At 34.5% G+C, this 14,678-nt stretch overlaps 2 protein-coding genes across 6 annotated transcripts in view; both read right to left on the bottom strand.

Moving 5' to 3' along the window:
• LOC109845269 lies at nucleotides 1,135-2,602 on the bottom strand. Of its 2 annotated transcripts, none has more exons than XR_002248265.1 (2): nucleotides 1,472-2,179; nucleotides 1,135-1,391 (listed from the first exon to the last, which is right to left on the bottom strand). XR_002248265.1 is itself a non-coding variant. In XM_020414503.1 (2 exons), the coding sequence occupies exons 1-2, from the start codon at nucleotides 2,479-2,481 to the stop codon at nucleotides 1,317-1,319; spliced, it is 369 nt and encodes a 122-aa protein (XP_020270092.1). In that variant the 5' UTR covers nucleotides 2,482-2,602; the 3' UTR covers nucleotides 1,135-1,316. The 2 variants fall into 2 exon arrangements, 1 of the variants encoding a protein (XP_020270092.1); XM_020414503.1 differs by lacking the exon at nucleotides 1,472-2,179 and adding an exon at nucleotides 2,188-2,602.
• Nucleotides 3,122-14,678, bottom strand: part of LOC109844480 (exocyst complex component SEC6) — a 19,728-nt gene continuing 8,171 nt past the window's right edge. The window contains exons 13-26 of one of the 4 annotated variants that reach the window (XM_020413532.1): nucleotides 13,420-13,528; nucleotides 13,097-13,237; nucleotides 12,825-13,004; nucleotides 11,411-11,494; nucleotides 11,214-11,300; nucleotides 9,884-9,928; nucleotides 8,129-8,207; nucleotides 7,199-7,268; nucleotides 6,908-6,995; nucleotides 6,706-6,795; nucleotides 4,845-4,932; nucleotides 4,746-4,774; nucleotides 4,485-4,547; nucleotides 3,122-3,589 (exon numbers count right to left, since the gene is read on the bottom strand). In XM_020413532.1, coding sequence (XP_020269121.1) covers nucleotides 3,455-3,589; nucleotides 4,485-4,547; nucleotides 4,746-4,774; nucleotides 4,845-4,932; nucleotides 6,706-6,795; nucleotides 6,908-6,995; nucleotides 7,199-7,268; nucleotides 8,129-8,207; nucleotides 9,884-9,928; nucleotides 11,214-11,300; nucleotides 11,411-11,494; nucleotides 12,825-13,004; nucleotides 13,097-13,237; nucleotides 13,420-13,528 — 1,288 coding nt within the window. In that variant the 3' untranslated portion in view covers nucleotides 3,122-3,454. Of the gene's footprint in view, nucleotides 3,590-4,484; nucleotides 4,548-4,745; nucleotides 4,775-4,815; nucleotides 4,933-6,705; nucleotides 6,796-6,907; nucleotides 6,996-7,198; nucleotides 7,269-8,128; nucleotides 8,208-9,883; nucleotides 9,929-11,213; nucleotides 11,301-11,410; nucleotides 11,495-12,824; nucleotides 13,005-13,096; nucleotides 13,238-13,419; nucleotides 13,529-14,678 lie in introns of those variants that run through there. The other 3 variants (XM_020413535.1, XR_002248040.1, XM_020413533.1) reach the window with 3 other exon arrangements.

Genomic DNA, 14,678 nt, shown 5'->3' on the forward strand with positions numbered 1-14,678 from the left:
CCGGCTTTTTGAAAAAGTGCAGGTTATTAAATCGCAGCTTGAGATAAACCACAAGCAAGGGTCAATTATCCAAAAGAGCAAAAAGAAATTCCCATCTAGAAACACATAACGAAGAATTCTTGTTTGCTACAGAATTCTTTCATATTGGTCAATCTCATTATGTTTAGCTTGGAACAGATCCCTGAAATCATGATTGGACCATGAAATCCCTGAAATCATAAAAGTTATTTTAAATCAATCTCGTTTTCATATTCTATTATTAGTATATGAATTTAATTTTTTCTAGTAAAATATTAACCATAATCAAGGTTTAGAGAATAAGAGATAAAGCTCACATACACTTTGGTTTTTCCTTTTTTGTAGTTTGATTTATTTTTCTCTGAAAAAATCAACAGAAAAAGAAGTCTCAAATATTCATACATTACTAGGTTCGTCGTTAAGGAGTTTAAAATTTTCCTATATTATTGGTTTTTTTTTCCTTTTTCGTGATTGAAGAGACAGTAGTTGAAAGACGATTTCTTTGGCAGTCCTCAAGAAATAATGAATTAGAGTTTCTGGTTAGCAACAACAAATATAATTTGCGGGATTTGTACAACTAAATAATATAGTTCAGAATTTTTTCCCCCACAGTACACATAATTAGTAAAGCTTCACTTCATCAGCATAGCAGCAGTCACTGCTAAAAAATTAGGCATCCTAGACGGAAAATTCCGTCTAGGATACATAGAATTCCGTCTAGGATGTGTATCCTAGACGGAATTCCGTCTAGAATGGCCGTCTGGGAAGTTTCCGTCTAGAATACTGTATTCTAGACGGAAATTCCGTCTAGAATACATCCTAGACGGAATATTCTAGACGGAATTGAAAACCGTCTATAATACATTCTAGACGGATTATTCTAGACGGAAATTCCGTCTAGAATACTGTATTCTAGACGGAAAAATTTTCCGTCTAGAATGAGTATTCTAGACGGAATTTCCGTCTAGAATACTCATTCTAGACGGAAATTGGTTTTTTTATTTTTTTTATTTTTTTATTTAAAAAAGGCATCCTAGACGGAATTTTAGTATCCTAGACGGAATTTCCGTCTAGGATACTGTGCTACAGTAAATTTTTTTAATTTTTTTTTTTTTATTTACAGAGTCTACTTTGGGTGCATGTACACAATATTGAACAACAAAAAATTATATTCATATCCAACACAATCTAATTACATTACAATATCAAATCCCATTATATTCAAATAATACATTCACCAAAATAGTAAAGAGATACATAAATTGTTTACAAACTTTTACATAAATTATTTACAATGGCTATGACACTGCAGAAGCTTCTTCAACTCCTTGCTGAACTTTCCGCTTCGTTTCACACACTCCATTATTTCTTGCCTATATCAAGGGGAAAATATTTTCCATAAGTAACCAAAAGACATAATTGACAGTATATTGCAAAGAGAGGGAGAACAGACCGCGATAAAGGATGGTCATCACACCCTAAAAACGTTTGACCTCTAAAGTTTTTCTTCATGATTGCAATTGCGAGAGATGCAGCATCCTAGTATGCTAAATTGATGTAAATGTGTTTAATCAAAGCAAAGTATGCAAAAACTTGAATATTTCATTCATACATAAGAATATGCAGTCCGCCTCCGTCCAAAATGTGAAGGGACCAAAGCAGCTAGCTGTCACATTTGCTGTTTAATTCATCGAATAATGTTTTAAAACACCATTCGCAAGCCATAGCAACAAACGTTGTTCGATAACCTCAAGTTTACATAACAGTTGTCCATTTCCTCATGTCAGATTCGATCAATGAATATTTGTAATCTCTATACTATTATTTGTATTGATTCTCTGACACAAGATCACAAGCTTAACAAATGTAAATGACATAAAGTATCATATATTAATACAAACCAAGCCAAAAGAACAATAAAGAGATGCAATGTAAATAATTAAGCACATAAGTTCATCATAAAAGGTTCTTTCTAGCACTCCAACAAACGTTTTACGATATTTATCTCCACTAACAAAGATAAAAAACTGATCATAAAACTGCAAATTAGCCGACACTACTTATAATTGTAATCCTAGGTTTTCGAAATTAAAATCAATCGCATAATTAATTTACTTTTCGCAATTAAAATCATTAGGAAAAAAAAGAAAAAAAAAACAGAATACGGACCTCGATGAAATCCATGAGCAAGAACTCCGGCATCCACCTCGGCGGCCGGACCATCGACCGCCTAATAAGCTCCATCAGATCCTCCGGTCGCCTCGGCAACAAAACATCCGAAACATCCCTCCCCTCTCTCTCGACAAGCTCCCTCCTCTCCTCCTCACCAGCGACGATCCCCGCCGTCATCACCACCACCCTCTCCACCGCCCCCTCCCCCGCCATCTCCGCCACTCTATACGCCACAAACCCGCCGTAACTAATCCCCGCTACGCAGTACTTGTCGACCCCCAATCTCTTCATGGAATCGACCAAACACTTGGCCTGGAACTCGACGGAGCGGTCCGAAGCGGCGGTGGTCGAATCGCCGAAGAAGAGGAGGTCGGGGATGTAGAGGTCGAAGGATCTGGGGGAAAGATAGAGAGCGGGAAGGAGTTAGAAAGAGAATTGGGGAGGGGGGAGGGGGGAGGGGGGAGTGGGGTTCTTAATATATTGATTTTGGGCTGAAAATTTTGGGGGGAGAAATTTCGATGTGGGGGGAAATTTTAATGGGTTAATTTTTTTAAATGAGCCAAAATATCCTAGACGGAAATTTCCGTCTAGGATGAGTATCCTAGACGGAAATTTCCGTCTAGAATATTTGGTTATTTATTAAAAAAATAAAAAATAAAAATACCGTCTAGAATACTATTATAGACGGAATATTCCGTCTAGAATACTTTATTCTAGACGGAAAATTTCCGTCTAGTTTAATACATTCTAGACGGAAAAAATTCCGTCTAGAATGTTCCGTCTAGAATACTCGATTTTCTACTAGTGAGTTTCCAGGAGAAATAGTCCTAAAACAAATTCATTGGTAATTACACTTTCATTGTAGCCAATTAGCTTAATGTTTAAACAAATCATTACAGCAGTGATAAACACAGGAGAGCAGAATGTAAGATTGAAGTAACAAACCCTGAGAGCTTCAAGCTTCAGGTCATATTAGTTAAATTATCATCGTCAGGGTCCCATAAAATTCTCCAAAATCCAATAGCGTCTTTTAGAACTCTCCTCATATAAAGAATCAGTACAAATTTCCTACGAGCTTCTATCTTTACAACAGGATCTTGACCAAAATGTCCAAAAAATAAAAAAAATAAAAATGAAGTTGCAAACCGAAGTGATCGATATTACATAAACCATTTAAATTTGTGAATCCATTGGGATTCTCCAGATAACAAGCAAATATTGTTGGGAGTTTCCAGTTGCAAACAGAGATCCCGCATTAGATTTTTCAATGGCCAAGTTTCTTCCATATATAGTTTTTGGAAGCAGCAAGTGACTTTAATTTTCCAAAGACAAAACCCGTCTTCGCAGGGTTACCGTCTACAAGAGAATTTTCATATATGTCTTTACACTCTTGCACCACCTGATGAAAGAACAAATCAATTCTGTTGATTACAATGGAAAGGTGATTTTAGTTTCATTTATGGTTCTATAAAAGATTATGTATACTTTGTTAGTGTCCGACTTGGATAAGTAAACATATTGCAATTTAAGCCCTTGGCCCTGTTTAGAATAGGTTTACGGAAGAAGGATTAAGGAGAATGGTTAAGCTAGTTAACCCATTTGGCAAAAGAAAGGGATTAGACTGCATAACTCATTTGGTAGACTTATCCAATCCTTTTGCTATTTTAGTGTTCTGGAATAGAGAGATTAGTCCATTTTTCAAATAAATAGAGGTTGTTTTTTAACCAGTCTAAATACACCTAATTTTGAGGCGTTAACTCTTTCTAGAAAGCCTAAAAGGCTATCTCTCACTTTATGCCGTGGTTATTTTTATGTCCAATAATTTAAGATTAAAAAAAAGGTTGCCAAAAAAGACCTTATTACTTCTCTAACAAAGACGTTGGAGAGCAATGAAGTTTCCGGGATTGAAGCTAGGACACTCATCTATGAAGAAACTACAAGAGATGCAAATCTGTATATACCTAGAGACAATGGAGTTACTGGGATTGAAGTCATGACACTCATCTTGAAGAAACTACAGGAGACACAGGATATAGATTTGCCGACAGGTGAAATAACATGAAACTGAACCCATTTGAATCTAAGAGACCATCACTCTTACGAATCATCTTGGGTATAGGATGTTATACAGTTAATTTACCATACAATTAAACTTATTGTTCGAAACAGCATGCAGTGAAAACAATATCACTCCAGAACCTTTTAGGAACAAGCCTATAAATCAGTGTAGGAACCAAGCCGCGACAAAAAGTTCTAAAGTGATACCATCAAATGCAAATCAAAATAAGATTTACCTCTTTTGCATCCTTTCGTGGTATACCCTCTCGCAATCCGACAAGTTTCTCAACCACCTCAGGCTGCACATGAGTAAGAACATATTAGGAACTACATAATTGGAGGACTTGTATGCAAGAGCAGAAAGGTTATTTCAATTTATTTAAAAGGTAAAAGACATCCTGATCTGATGTTTGGCAAAAGAAATTACTGGGCAATCTGGTTGGTGTTCCAGAATATTTGTATAGATGAGAGATCTGATGTTTGGCAAAAGAAATTACTGGGCAATCTGGTTGGTGTTCCAGAATATTTGTATAGATGAGAGTGAAGACATCCAGGCTCTCAGCTGACGCTGCAATCTGGTTGGTGTTCCAGAATATTTGTATAGATGAGAGTGAAGACATCCAGGCTCTCAGCTGACGCTAACTCCCTCAGATCACTTAGAATACGCACTCTGCTTTCAACTTTCTGAACGAAAATCAGATTAAGGTTAGAACAAAAGACAAATTAAGGATAACGCAACAGGAAAAATTAGTTGCAATAAGAGCTATACATCTAGTAACTTGATTCTATAGGAACCATATGAAAACAGCCCACAACATATTTTTATGAACTTTTTTTTTTGAGAAGATTTAAAAAAGAAAGTATGACAGTCACATTCGTGTTTTTAAATCATAAGAGCTTATACATCAGCTTATGAGATGGAAATTTCACCACAAAAAATCGCCAAAAATTTAGCCAGATAGGCTGCGGCCCTTGTTAGCACCAAACTAGAAGCATGGTTTGGAAATTTTATGAACAAGATCGGGTTTAGGTAAGCATAAACGTCAGTAGTTAATTACAAGATTCCATAGTCTAATAGCTGAAAAACGATACCAGCTCTATTAACCTCTTCCTTTCATTTTCATTCTTTGCATCTAGGGGTAGAAAACAACCAAATCGACTCGAATACCATAGTATGTGAAGTTTAATTCTATCTATTTTGTCTAATTTGAATTCGTGTTCATATTCGGACCGAATACTAAATTGGCGTTTGAATTCGATTCGAGTTAATACTAGCGTATTCGTTATCTATTCGCGAATACTCTGTTAGCTCAGCTGGTTGATCATTTAACTCCTAACCCAGAGGTCTTTGGTTCGAATAGGCCTTTTGCCGCTATTTTACACCTAAATGTTGTTATTTTTCCTTCTTAATCTACTTACCTAGTATGGGAATAAAAGACAAAAATGACAATATCTTGTATGAGGCTATTTTACATAAAAATAAACATTAATTAGAAATTTTAATCTAATTATAATTCATAATGAGGGAATAATTTTAGCATTAGATCTATTTATAGATTTTACATAAATAAAAATTAATTATGTGCAAGTTATTTTAGGATTAAACCCTCTTCTTTATTTTACTTTTATTCTTAGCTAATATCAGTTATTTCAATTTCCGACAAATACTCTACTACAACTAAATACACTCATGCTTATCTTGATAAAACTTAAATTTAACATATGTTAAAACTAGAAGACCTTAATCATATACTCAAATAATTAAAAAATCCTTTTATGATAGATATCTTGTTGTCTTTATATATACAGGAATGATATACATCTCAAGCACAAGTCTATAAGATTAGTATATTTGTAATAGGTTAAATTATTATGATCAAAATCAAAACATAAAGGAATATTTAATAATCAAACAAATCGAATATACATCTGGTCAAATTCTATTCGTTTATGAAGCAAATACTAGAATTTATTTGTTTATTTTTAAATGACCGAATACTTTGATGAATAAGTAAAGAAATGTTTGTTTATTATTGGTTCGTTTCCACCCCTATTTGTATCCTGGACTCCAATCCTGAGTTCTAAACTCAATCCACATTTGTGAACTGTGCAGTTCAAAAAGAAGAGATTCAACATCAGCTGTATTTCTGTCCGATATTAGCCAGAAAATGGTAAAAGTGCATCCATCAAGCTACAATGAGACTATAGGTTCAATGCACAGAACGTTTTACTCCTCAATTCTACCCATCAGCTGAAAAATAATCCTTTGACATGGGTTTCCAGCATCAATATAGACAGAAATGAAATTGTGAAGCTAACAATTTAATGCTCATCAGGTTAAAAACGCCCGGTGCAACCTAATTAACTAGAAATTGATTTAAATTTAAACAACTAACATGATATGGAGATACAACAACCATAACTTGAAGAGATAATAAAGAATACAACAATACTTACATTTACACTGATGTACTCCCTGAAGAAATCCAGCAATACCTCTTCATCAAGCCTCATGCGCTCAATGGTTTCCTCCTTAATGTAATTTCTCTACAGAAAGAGAAAGTGTGTGTTTTGAGACTTTAATACAGCACAAATAACAATCTCAGGGTAATGAGGTTTGACTAGGTTGCAAATTATACTCGAGGAATGAGGAACTAACCTGTGTGAGAAGATGATCTACATAAACAACAATTGTCTCTTCTAGACAGGCTTCCACAAACCTTTTGAATGACCTTTCTTCAATGTACCTAAAGAAACCACAGTAATCAAACATCAATATAGGTGACAAGAAAGTACAAGTGCTATATATGCTACTGTCAAAGTTGACAAGAAATGGTCACATGAGAAGCACAAGAAACAACCATGCCAAAATTTGCTACCATGAGCAGAAACAATATATTCAGATTCAACTTAGTTTGCCTTCATTTTGACTGCTGCAGAAAGTGCTTACCCCTTTACATCCAAATAATAGTCAGCGAACGTAGCAACAAGATACTCGGTGACCAGTCCTTCATACCAATCTGGAATCATAATGAAAATTTGGTTCACAAATCAATGTAATTCAACAGGAATGACTTTCCATAATTATTGTAAGGAATCCAAACAAGTCAACAGTGAAGCATATGAATAAGCAGCATGTAATTTCTAATTTTCTTCCAGTCTTTAGAGACTTGACTTGACTTATTGCATTTAAGTAGTGTTTCTTTTTATGTATTTTCATTGATCTGAATTGCTTTTATTTTGAAAAGATTTGTCAATTTTCACTGCTTGAATGTCTTTTTTGTACTTAATGTTTACATCTTGTACATAACATGTTTTGATATCTTGTCAGGGTTGATCCTTATAATGGTTTCTTTAATTCCTGTACAATATGTAAATTTGAATGAAAAATGACTAGATCTTAAGTATCTGATTGTAATTAGTTTGTAGCATGGTCTACAGGCTTTGTGTTGATGAATTATTATTATTATATTTATCTGCTTCAACATATTTTTTACCACTGCTTATAACCTTAAACCATCAACACATGTTCCACTTTTCTGTTGCCTTCCGCTTTTGTAATTTTTATTTCTAATTTATTTTAAAAATGTCTTTGGCATCTTTTGCCTCCAGTGCTCGGCTAAAATCCCTAGAGCCTAATCCCTAAACTCCAGCATCACTCCCTCTTTTATTGCTTTCCAACACGTTGAACGTAGCACACCATATAAAAGACATGTAAACAAACACAGAAATATATTGATGTATACACAAAGTTACACATATATTACATTTGAACAATAACAATAAGTCACAAATAGCCATAGTCTTTATTTAACATTTACATAGGAAAACATAAAGAACAAAAAGATATTTTCATACACAAGATGCTGAAATAGAATACCTTTCTGGTAAATTTTAACCAGCAAATCTTGTACACCAGGGTCTTCAAATATAACATTAACAGTCTGATGGATGGCTTCCTGCACAGAAATTAGAGGTTAACTAATACCTTCTTGCCACCATGAAGAGTCCAAGACAAGCTATACTGTTGATTACAATACAATTCTTTTTTTCCTTTTTAACTATTCATTATTTTCAGTGGAGATGGGGAGAATTTTCTGTTAACAGATCAGTTGTAGGCAACTCTTCAAGAAATCATGATTACAGAAAATTCGCATGTGTATCCAGCAGAAGTAATTTCCCTTTATGTCCAAGGAGGCACAGTCTGGAGATTCTCCCACATGAGAAATTGAACAAGAAGTGGCTACATATGCAGTGTGCACTAAGTCACTAAGTCGCTTCATTCTGCAAAACATTGTCATGCCATAGCCTACTGTTTTATTCGGCGTTCGTAATTTAAATGTTAATGGAGATTCTCCAACATAAGATATGTGCGGTGTGCACTAAGGCACTCCATCAACAGTCAAATTTCCATTTTCTAGCTAATGTCAGACATAAGTGGCTGCATATGTGGTGTGCACTAAATCACTTCATTCTACAAGACATTGTCATGCAGCAAATATTGGTATAAAAGACCGGTCATAGTAAAATGAAAACACAATCTAGTTACTGAACTATGGCCTTTGAGTTTGTTGCCCAAGAAATGCACAAGGAAATTTTCCTTAAATAGCATTATGATTCAACATGAGAAAGTCAATCAATTCAAGGTAAGCTTTATGAATAACACAAATGCAAAGAGAATTATGATATTCTATGTATTACTAGGTACTGGATGGCATGACATTCTTATAACATTTATAATGCTAGAATTCAAAATGCTGTGTGAATTTTCTTCTTAGTATATGGCTGGATTACAGGAAGATATTGCAGTGATGAGTCTGGAAATGAAAGTTAGACCGGCTTGTCAAATTCATTGGATTATGTGAATATAGCTAACCAACATAATGATTTATTTAAGTAAATAAAAACGTCAACTGTAACCAAACCTAGCTCGACCAAGCCTACGAACACTAAATAAAAGAGTAGGCTGTGTTTTACATAAGGAGGAGAAGGATACGAAAGCTCGACAAAAAGGAACATAAATTCTCTGTTAAGCCCACGAAATTTGAAGAAGAAAACAAATACCAACTATAGTTTCATTTGAGTTCTAAGTGGTTAAAATATGTACTCTGATAAACATAGCAGTCAGGCTGTCATAAAATAGATATGAAGTCATGTCAATGTATCCCTTAAAAAGGAAGTGATAGCTGCAAAAGACCAACTAAACCCAGGAGCAGAAGAGATAAACTCAATTACACAATGTGGTTCTAAGTTTCTAATGAAGTAGTAATATGTAAGCCAGGAATGCACACTGAAAGTGTTAGTTTGGCAATACTAGACATAATAACCCTTGAAAGTTGACAATGATCCATTTCAACTAATATCACTATGAGGCCATGTTCATATTGTGCAAAGCTTGTCTGCATCATTTAATCAGATACTAAATATTACTCTTTCGAGAATTGAATAAGTTGTGTACATTAATGAAGAGAAAACCATAATGCTTCCAAAATTTTCCACACTACTATAATTCTCGTTAGGCTTATGTGAAAAAACAACTTATCAATATTTAAATGATTCCTAGCGGTCTTCAATTATGCCATTAATTTATTTCTAAAGAAAGAAAGAAAAATTAACACGCTCTACACATACAGACCTTTGCAACCTCCAGGAATCCTTTGCAAGTATCTTCAAAATTAATCTGCAATACCAAGGGGAAGTTACCGATTAGCTAAGCTGTTTTGATGATCAGATTCCCATATTCTATGCACCAATGTCAACACATCCATGAACAAACATATATTGCATAAAAACAAACTAATATCTCAGGTTAAGTTTAACATATTCTCAACAGTGTCTTTGTCAAAAAATGAATCATCATTTCGCCAATAGGATTAACCTAATTATGAACTGAACAGCTGATTGAATGGACCTTCTAGAATTTACTTAAAAGCATGATTAAAATGTTGAAAAAGCAGTAAAATGGAAAATAGAAAAAATTGAGAAGAAATGAAGTTGTTCTCTTTTCCCTAACTATCCTCACAAAACCACAAATTTTAGTTGCAAACACTTGACTCCACAGTTGGGCAAATAAATATAGTAGGATTTTAAAGTAAATTTCAATCCAATGGGAAGGAAATATCATAAGCTATCTCTGTTCTCATTTTGAAAACCGACTATCAATTTCCTTCTATTAGGACTTTAAAGAACCGATGGTGTTACAATCAGCATATAGAGCTTTGTGATATAAACATATTTGTTTAAACCATTGATAATCTAATCAACAGAGGCATACATTACTGGTTGACACGAATTCATGAAATCTGGCTTCCCATTTAATTAACATTAACAAGAAGTAAATTATTAACACAATAACACTGCCTTTTAGAGCCAAATTTTGCAAAACTAGCATGACAAAGATTCCATTGAAGGAGAACACAAAGTCGCTTTCAACAAGAAGTTTTCAACAAGAAGTTTGTGCTGGGCTCACTGGGTGGCAATTATCAGGCAGCACATCTTCCCGATTCTCAAAAGAATTAAACTGCCGGTTGACAGTAATCAATATTTTCATAACACAAGGCAATACTTTTTGAACACTAGACAAGTGGAACTGTCCAGTGGTATATAAATTTTAACATCACAAAGAAAGAAAGGCGTCCAAGAGCATAAGGCTCCCACACTTGGACAGGTCTGCGGAGGGTAAGATGTATGCAGCCTTATACTTGACTGCAAAGAGACTATTCCAATCAATATACCAAAGAGAGGGGGAAAAAAGAATGGAAAACAGAAGGATGATATATCAGGGTTAGAAAGAAGCCAAAGGTGCTCACTGCTACTCTAACATAGTACATCCATAATATAGAACTAAACCAAGTAATAAAACATCCATAGTACATCTATAATATAGAATTAAACTAAGGTAATAAAACATCCATAGCAAATAAGTCACATGTGATATGGATACAAATGGAGTTTCCTATAGCAACCTGCTCAGCATAATTTTGTGGAAGAGATTCAAGTGTGCTGTTACTAAGCTCCGTTGAAAGCTCATAGCAGCGCAGATTGTTATTGATCTGATACAAATAATATGACATAAAATTTTAGACTGTTACCTTGTTGCATGTATATGATCTTAAAAAAAAAAGTAATCATAAAGCTTGGTTCTACTAAACGAGCCACAAACCATGGCACAAAGAGGTTCCAAACCAATCTCAGAAGCAGGTTCCTCAAGCCTGTGTCTTTGAGCTGCCTGAAAATCGATCATTACCTAGAGGAAAAAGAACAGAAAGGAAACTATGGTCAAATAGAGAATGCAGGTATTTCTTCTAAGATAAGAAAAACACATGCCCGAATCTTAAACACAAATAAAGCCACAATGTTATCATTTAATGTTTTAATTTGATTATGATATTATTTGATGCACCAGTCTCTGTAAATGAAATGCTGTTATTTTTTTAATTATTTTCCCTGTAAAAGGAGGACTCTGTTCTGCCTGTCTGAGTTTAGTGACCAACAGAAAATATATATCCCTCACTCCAGACTATTATAATCTAGTTTCTCTATGCTATATGTCATCAGTTTGTGCCTTCCACTCCACAGTTCCTCTTCCATCTGGATCACCCGAACCAGCAAGATAACAAATGAAAGAAGCAGCTAATTATATGACTAATGGACCTTTCAACAACAGATATATCTTTCTTGTTATTTAGCTTCTTCCAGTAAACTTGTGTCCGGTTCTCTCTTTTTTCCCCTTGTTAGTGGTTTCCAGACTTACACCGTATCTTCAAAGACTGGACATTATCATTGATATAATTTTTACGGACTGGAGTTCGATCACTGATTTTTTTAAGAAACTGTTAAGTACGTTTTGTTCAGTTAGAGTGATCAACATTTCCTATTTTTGGATGTAGGTAAGTCGAATCACATTAAATCACAAGTCTCTCTTCTTGTTTACTTCTGTTCGTTAAGCTTTCAACCTAAGCCCATCTCAGTTTATTGGTCATGCACTCAAGTCATATCTGAAACTTGGAAACTTGGCCAATAATAAACTAATTTTAGCTACCTGCAATAAAAAAATTTAAAGAAAAGATATTCTTGTATTGAAGATGAGATATATTCGCATAACAGGACACTTACCTTCTTTATATAAATTTTGCAAGAACTTTTTTTTTAAATGTTGATGCATATTTCACAGATATATGAACTTATTAAATCGTGAAATGAACATGATCTTCTTATATCCAACTATAAGAGCCACAATAATCATGAGCAAAATAATAAGATCACTTAGACTAACAGTCTCTTAAGCTTTCTTTGTAACAAAACTTTGCTTAGATGTAAGTGTAGCAAGTACTCATTTGATTGAGCAATCCAATTTCAAATGTTTTAAACCCTGTTGCCAATAATAACTGAGATAAGAAATTAAAAAGTTTGGGGAAAAAGGATACAGAAGCTTGAGATATTGAGAAAAGGAAAGCACAAGGCAGAAACAAATAGACTGAAGTAAGACAATAAAACTACTGCAAGAGCATACAATGAAAAGCATTGCATAGAATATCATGTAGTAGGACAAAGACCAAAAGCAAACATCTGCCTGCCTGAATTAGTGAAAGAGCAGTTCTGTACAGCATGACATCGGTGCTGTTATCCCGTACAATCTGCACCTGCTCTGTTAAAATTCTAAAAAGGTCAACAGCTGCTGGAGTGTATAGTCTGCCATCTTCTGTTTTCTTCGGTGGTTGTACCTTGTCAGCCTCCAGGATATTTGTATACCATTTCTACAGTAAACCATATTAAACACACTAAATTCAGATAGCTAGCTCAGTATGACAATCTGTTAAACTTAAAGATTACATGATGAGATGACAACCTTGAGTGTTTCTTGCATCCTTTCAACATAAGCATTCATAAGTGGATCCATTGAGCCACTTTCAGAACAAACTTGAGCTAAAGCATCATCAACGCCTAGGCTAATCAGATTTTCTTGGTATTCAACAACCCACCCAGTGACCTACAAGAGATTAAACCACTCAAACATATTTAATAGAACCTCTTGACCTTGTAATTCAGATTAGACACGTAAAGAAGACATATAATGGGTTCTAATTGTAAGGCATCCATGTCATATAAAATTACCAACATGTGATAAATGAATACGGCAATAAACTCCAGGACCCAGTCAAATTTCACTACCTTTAATATTTCTAAATTTGTCAACTTATCAGCTCTGTCGCTGAGCTGCCTAAGCATTTGAATAAATCTTTCAGTATATAGATTAACCATCAGCTGAAAAATCTCATACCTGCTTGCAAAGAAAAGAATTGTCAGATCCATATCAACAAAATAATCATTATATATATTGTATGTATGTTCAATAAAAAAACAATGAGAGCATAGGAAAATGGGTAAGAAAATTCATTTGGACCAGTCAGTGGAAACCATTTGATGCAAGTGAGTTCATGAAAATCAGGAAAACAGGCAGAAGCATACAAGAGTTACCATGACATCATGTATTGATCGTGGCTGATATACCTCATCCCTCTTCCAAACAGAAAGTTATTGCTATATTATTTACTAATGATTCTACATGTACTAAAATACTAAACTGCTTCCCTTTATTTTGGTATATCAAGTCAGTTTCTTTCTTTCATATTCTGTAAGTCCCTAACCTCATTATGTTAGGCATCTTGAATATACCAAAGGCACCTTCTTATTTGACATCCCTGTTGTGTCCAGCACTGACTAGTAGACACGGAGGATTTCTTAAAATATGGACCATTTGTATACAAGGTAGGGCCACTTTTTAACTTCTACTTCTCCTTTAATATATGGCATCAGAAAGTTGAACAGCGCTTCCAAAATTCAGACTTATATTACCTTGTCATCAAGATCCAACAACTTCCAAAGTCTACTAAGGAATTGGAAGAAAAGAACTCTAATTCCAAAGTCAGTAGCTCAATCAAGCAGGAGGAATAAACAAACATTTGGCATTTTGGACAACTTAAGTGATTTTTACGTGACTGGCGAAGAACTTGGCATCTATGGACAATTTGCACTTCTAAATATTGTTACAAGTTTTAGGACACCTAAGAGATCCTACGTACCGATAAGGCAACATTTTTTTATTCTACAAAGGGATGACGTACATCATTCAAAGAGTTTCCTTTTACCTGAATGGGAGATAAATTGTAAGATGAAGGTGAAATAAATAACAAACTGTGGATGTATTACAACATTGGATCAGAGAACTACAGGACAGGTGTGATGAATTGAGAATATAAGATGAGAATGGCACACAACACGATGATGAAAATGCATAGGACGTGTATACATTACAGAAAGGACTTCAAAAGTTGAAGACAAAAATTCTGGCAAATAGCGGGAAGAGGAAACAGCTAAAGCCTTTGTACAAATGTTACAAAGACCAACACAAAGAAGGTTTACAGTCACTA

The sequence above is a fragment of the Asparagus officinalis genome, chromosome 6 (genome assembly GCF_001876935.1).
Source record: "Asparagus officinalis chromosome 6, Aspof.V1, whole genome shotgun sequence".
NCBI lineage: Eukaryota > Viridiplantae > Streptophyta > Magnoliopsida > Asparagales > Asparagaceae > Asparagus > Asparagus officinalis.